Raw genomic sequence first — 5,582 nt, forward strand, 5'->3', positions numbered from 1 at the left:
TTCTTTCTTTCTTTCTTTCTTTCTTTCTTTCTTTCTTTCTTTCTTTCTTTCTTTCTTTCTCTCTCTCTCTCTCTCTCTCTCTCTCTCTCTCTCTCTCTCTCTCTCTCTCTCTCTCTCTCTCTCTCTCTCTCTCTCTCTCTCTCTCTCTCTCTCTCTCCCTTCCTTCCTTCCTTCCTTCCTTTCTTTCTTTCTCCCTTCCCTTCCTCACCCTGCCAACAAAAGTGCGGATAGTCAAGGCCATGGTTTTCCCAGTTGCAACGTATGGATGTGAAAGTTGGACCATAAGAAAGGCTGAGCGCCAAAGAATGGAGGCCTTTGAACTCTGGTGCTGGAGAAGACTCCGGCGAGTCCCCTGGACTGCAAGGCGATCCAACCGGTCAGTCCTGGAGGAGATCAACCCCGACTGCTCTTTAGAAGGCCAGATCCTGAAGTGGAAACTCAAGTCCTTGGGCCACCTAATGAGAAGGAAGGACTCACTGGAGAAGGGCCTAATGCTGGGAAAGATGAAGGGCAAGAGAAGAATGGGACGACAGAGAAGGAGGTGGCTGGATGGAGTCACTGAAGCAGCAGGCGTGAGCTTAAATGGACTCCAGAAGATGGTAGAGGACAGGAAGGCCTGGAGGAACGTGGTCCATGGGGTCGCAATGGGTCGGACACGACTTCGCAACTAACAACAACAATCTAGGTTACCGAGTTGCAGAAAAAAAGGATAAAGCAGACAGCTTAAAAACCAAACCACCTCCCCTATTTTTTTTTTCACTCTTCACTTATCCCGGCTCTATTTAATGATAACCCAATTCCCCAACTTTTTTTTTTTTTTTTTGCATTTGTCGTTTTCAAGCCCCCACATCAAACGCACGTCCCAGGTGTGTAGACCGTTCGATGTGTTACTTGGCTGGATTAAAGAAGCGATTGCGGTGCAAATCATCAGCCGAAATCCTTGCCTGGCGGGCGGGTCAAGCTGCAGACCCCCCAGGCTGCCGTTTCCAAGGTCTTACACGCGGCTTTCCCAAGAGACCCCTTCAGCATCTCCCAACAAAGGCACAAGTGTACACGTGTCAAGGCAGAAAAAGCCGGGAGATGTTGCGCTCCTCGCTTTCTCCCCGCAATTTCTACGCTGCTCCGGCCAAGGAAAGCCGGGATCCCGAAAGAAGACACCCTCCCCTTCGATCCCCCCGGGAAAGGAAGGGATCGGCCCGAGGGATTTTTATTAATCGACTCTTTTATGCACCTTCAGAAACACAAAATCTCCATCATCAGGAGCGGAGTCGGACCCAACAAAGCGCCGGGCTGGCAACGGACCAATCAGCGCTCAGCTCCTCTCCTATAAATACCAGCGCCCGCCGCGCTGACGGGCACTCGAAGGGTCCGCGTCGGAGGAAGCGGGTGGCTCGTCTCCAGGATGGCAGAAGTCGCGCCGGCTGCGCCCGTGGCGGCGGTTCCGGTTTCGAAGGCGAAGAGAGCGGCAGGCGCCGCCGCCGCGAAGGTGCAGCAGCGGAAGCCGGGCGGCCCCAGCGTGACGGAGCTGCTGATGCAGGCGGTGGCGGCGTCCAAGGAGCGCGGCGGCATCTCGTTGGCCGCGCTGAAGAAGTCGCTGGCTGCCTCGGGTTACGACGTGGAGAGGAACAACAGCCGCATCAAACTGGGCCTGAAGAGCCTGGTGACCAAGGGCACGCTGCTGCAGACCAAGGGCACCGGCGCCTCGGGCTCCTTCAAGCTCAACAAGAAGCAGGCCGAGCCCAAGGTGAAGGCGGCGGCGGCGGTCCGCAAGAGGAAGCAGCAGCAGCAGCAGCCGGCCAGGAAGCCTGCCAAAAAGGCGAGGAAGGCTCCGGGAGCCGCCGGGCCGAAGAAAAGCCCTAAAAAGGCGGTCAAGAAAGCGCCCAAGGGCGTCAAGAAGCCCAAAGCGGCGGCGGCGGCTAAAGCGAAAAAGGCGGCTAAAAGCCCCGCCAAAGCCAGGGCGGCGAAACCCAAAGCGAAGCCCAAGACCCCTAAAGCGAAAGTGGCGAAGCCCAAGAAGGGCGTGAAGAAGTGATCGAGTCTTACTTTTGCAAAAGCAAAAAAAAACAAAACCCCAAAGGCTCTTTTAAGAGCCACCCACAAAAATGTTAAAAGGTGCTGCTTTCCACTAAAACAAAACAATTAAGTTGACTCCCTTGCAGGGCTGTTTGGAAAGGGGAGGGAAGTGGCGTGCTGCCATTTTAATCTCTTTGTCAAAAGATTTACTTGTAATTCAGGCAAAGCAAAAAAAAATTTTTTTAGCAAAAGTTAAAATTTAGCAAAAGCCAAATGTAAGGGTGTATGTGTGGAAAACAAGGAAATAAGTTATTTATAATATAAAAAATAAAGGGATATAAATCAAAACATTTAGAGGGAGAGTCAAGCATTTTATAGGGAGGGCACTGAAATGTGGAAAATGTCCAAGTGAATCAAACAAGACAGTTGGGGAAAAAAAAGTTGTTTATTGATTTAAGATAACAGTCCAGAGGTGGCCAATTTATGGGTCATTCCTCCTTTCCAGCTGGGTTTTTATCTTAGAAGGTGCAAGTGAGTGAGGCCTATCCGGTTCCTTAGTTGCTGAAAAGGCAGCTTTTTCATGTTATTTTTTTTTTAAATTTAAATTTGGCTTCCTGATTTTCAAAAAAGAGGCAGGGATGCCATGCTAACAGGGAAGCCTAAAAATCCCGGTAAATAGCACACCTAATGCTCACCCAGTAGGTAAAAATATTTTAATAGCTTTGGGGGAACCATCCTATAAGCCTCATGTTATTAGTTGCAAAATCGCCACCCCATGGACAATGTTTCTCCAGGCCTTCCTGTCCTCTACTATCTATATATATATATATTAACATTTATATTTTATATTGGTAGCCATGCTGGCTGAGGAATTCTGGGAGATGAAGTCCACAAGTGTTAAAAGTTGTCAAGGTTGCAAACACCCTGCCATATTACAAATAGACTGCCCAAATCTATTTTAGTTCAACCTTAGGTCAAATTATGGCTTCAATCCCTAATTTGAAGGGGATAAAGGCAGATCTCAATGCTAAATGAATTTAGAATTACTGGCAATCTGCTCCCAATACAAGTCTCCCCCCAGATTTTTTCTAGGTGTAAATCGATCGTAATTGGAAATACAGCCGGCATGATCAGCGCTTTCCGTAGAGTAATTTGGTGGCTCTTAAAAGAGCCTTTGGGTTTCTGAAAACGGAGCGGGAAAGTCCTCGCGGCGGCGTTTTTTGTTTTGTTTACGCCCGCTCCCCGCGTATGCGTCGGGCCAGCTGGATGTCCTTGGGCATGATGGTGACGCGCTTTGCGTGGATGGCGCACAGGTTGGTGTCCTCGAAGAGCCCCACCAGGTAGGCCTCGCTCGCCTCCTGCAGCGCCATCACGGCCGAGCTCTGGAAGCGCAGGTCGGTCTTGAAGTCCTGCGCGATCTCGCGCACCAGCCGCTGGAAGGGCAGCTTACGGATCAGCAGCTCCGTCGACTTCTGGTAGCGGCGGATCTCCCGCAGGGCCACGGTGCCGGGCCGGTAGCGGTGAGGCTTCTTCACGCCGCCCGTCGCCGGAGCGCTCTTCCGCGCCGCCTTGGTGGCCAGCTGCTTGCGGGGCGCCTTCCCGCCGGTGGACTTGCGAGCTGTCTGCTTGGTACGAGCCATCTCGGGAAGCTGCAGCCGGAGTTGTAAACTGGGGTGCCGCTCTTCGGGGTATTTATAGGCGCTTCGCAGAGCCTGATTGGCTGAAGCCTAGGAAACATCCGTTTGTGACGTTTGAATTTGGAGGGCCGAGCTGCGATTGGCTGAATTGAGCGGTCAGCTTCGCATTTGATTGGACCATAGCGACCTAACTCAACTCCAGCTCAATGAGGACAGAGTGGCGAAGTTTTCTTTCTGGTCGGACTTCCTTCTTTATAAGCCATCCCTCCGCCAAGTCTCGAAGTCAGTTTTTGCTGGATTTTGAGGATGTCTGGTCGTGGGAAAGGCGGAAAGGGCTTGGGCAAAGGGGGAGCGAAAAGGCACCGGAAGGTGCTCCGCGATAACATCCAAGGCATTACGAAGCCGGCTATTCGCCGCTTGGCTCGCCGCGGAGGCGTGAAGCGAATTTCTGGATTGATCTACGAAGAGACCCGTGGAGTCTTGAAGGTCTTCCTGGAGAACGTGATCCGCGATGCCGTGACCTACACAGAGCACGCTAAAAGGAAGACAGTGACGGCCATGGACGTGGTGTACGCGCTGAAGCGCCAAGGGCGTACCTTGTACGGCTTTGGGGGCTGATTCCAGACAAAAGAGACAAAAATAACGGCCCTTTTAAGGGCCACCCACAATTTCAGAAAAAGAGTTGCAGCATATATAAAAATCTGAGATAATTCTGCTTCATGAAAATAACTGGAGATGTGTATTAGTAAAAACCTACTCGGTGGTGTAACGGCTATGTAAGTAAGCTAAAAACGCTTTTTTCTCCATCTCGGATCCTTTTGCGAGACTTACGAGACTTGCCTGGAATTGTTAGGCTTGGGTTATTAACATTTTTATAGCGAAATGTGAAGATTCTTCTAGAAAAAAGTCCAGTTGCAATATGAAAAAGCACCTTTGGAATTTTGAACCTGGCAATCTGAGCCTCTTCAGGGTAACGTTTTTTTACTTAGATATTACAATCTTGGCGATTTACGATTTAAAAAAAGGCTTAAAAGAAAGACATTACATTTTGCTGTTAAAAAAAAAACATTAACCAAGAGGCGAGTCACTTGATAGCGATAGGATATTTAATAAATGCTTGTGCATTTAAGATATCTAATAAATGCTTGTGCATTTAAGATATCTAATGCTTGTGCATTTAGACATTTTCAGTTAAAAAAACATTAACCCAGAGGTGAGTCACTTGATAGCAATAGGATATTTAATAAATGCTTCTGCATTTACTAACATTACATTTTCAGTTAAAAAATTTAAAATTAACCAAGAAGTGAGTCAATTGATAGCGATAGGATATTTAATAAATGCTTGTGCATTTAAGATATTTAATAAATGCTTGTGCATTAAGACATATTTTCAGTTAAAAAAACATCAACCCAGAGGTGAGTCACTTGATAGCGATAGGATATTTAATAAATGCTTGTGCATTTATTAAGACATTACATTTTCAGTTAAAAAAATTAAAATTAACCAAGAAGCGAGTCACTTGATAGCGATAGGATATTTAATAAATGCTTGTGCATTTATTATGTACGTGTGTATTCTGAAAGTCCTTGGAATACACTTCCAGGTTTTAACACCAGCCCAGCCAGCAAAACAAAGAGTAATATAACTCAATAAATGTATGGAATGTTACCTCGAATCAAATGTTTTCTATTATTCGAGTCTCACATGTGATCATAGAATCCCATAGTTAAAAGGGACTTTGGAGGTCTTCTAGTCCAACCCCTGAATACCTTAGGCGTGGAAGCCCCTTTGCAAAAGAAGAAACTGTCTCATATTCAGGAACCAACTTATCAGCCCCCCCTCCCAAAATCGGGGTGTCTTTGAGTGTTAAGCAGTCCAGCATCTTGTTAAGCTTAAATCAGGGGTCTTGCAAGCTGGCCCTTTGATGAC

The 5,582-nt window shown here is 47.8% G+C and overlaps 3 protein-coding genes across 3 annotated transcripts; 2 read left to right on the plus strand and 1 right to left on the minus strand.

The window, feature by feature from the left end:
* The first annotated feature begins 1,402 nt into the window (after window positions 1-1,402).
* On the plus strand, window positions 1,403-2,032 carry LOC107301635 (histone H1.4-like). Its single transcript, XM_015830831.1, has one exon. The coding sequence runs from the start codon at window positions 1,403-1,405 to the stop codon at window positions 2,030-2,032; it is 630 nt and encodes a 209-aa protein (XP_015686317.1).
* A 1,210-nt stretch (window positions 2,033-3,242) lies between these two features.
* On the minus strand, window positions 3,243-3,653 carry LOC107301636 (histone H3). Its single transcript, XM_015830832.1, has one exon. The coding sequence runs from the start codon at window positions 3,651-3,653 to the stop codon at window positions 3,243-3,245; it is 411 nt and encodes a 136-aa protein (XP_015686318.1).
* A 300-nt stretch (window positions 3,654-3,953) lies between these two features.
* Window positions 3,954-4,344, plus strand: LOC107301637 (histone H4). Its single transcript, XM_015830833.1, has one exon. It carries the CDS (start codon window positions 3,957-3,959, stop codon window positions 4,266-4,268), a length of 312 nt encoding a protein of 103 aa, XP_015686319.1. The 5' UTR covers window positions 3,954-3,956; the 3' UTR covers window positions 4,269-4,344.
* Window positions 4,345-5,582: the final 1,238 nt, after the last annotated feature.

The sequence above is a fragment of the Protobothrops mucrosquamatus genome, unplaced genomic scaffold, assembly GCF_001527695.2.
Source record: "Protobothrops mucrosquamatus isolate PMUCROS unplaced genomic scaffold, P.Mucros_1.0 scaffold15212, whole genome shotgun sequence".
NCBI classification, from domain to species: domain Eukaryota; kingdom Metazoa; phylum Chordata; class Lepidosauria; order Squamata; family Viperidae; genus Protobothrops; species Protobothrops mucrosquamatus.

What these genes read in the sequence shown, in the direction of transcription:
- LOC107301635 (XM_015830831.1), top strand. Translation starts at nt 1,403, where the DNA reads ATGGCAGAAGTCGCGCCGGCTGCGCCCGTGGCGGCGGTTCCGGTTTCG.
- LOC107301636 (XM_015830832.1), bottom strand. Translation starts at nt 3,653, where the DNA reads ATGGCTCGTACCAAGCAGACAGCTCGCAAGTCCACCGGCGGGAAGGCG.
- LOC107301637 (XM_015830833.1), top strand. Translation starts at nt 3,957, where the DNA reads ATGTCTGGTCGTGGGAAAGGCGGAAAGGGCTTGGGCAAAGGGGGAGCG.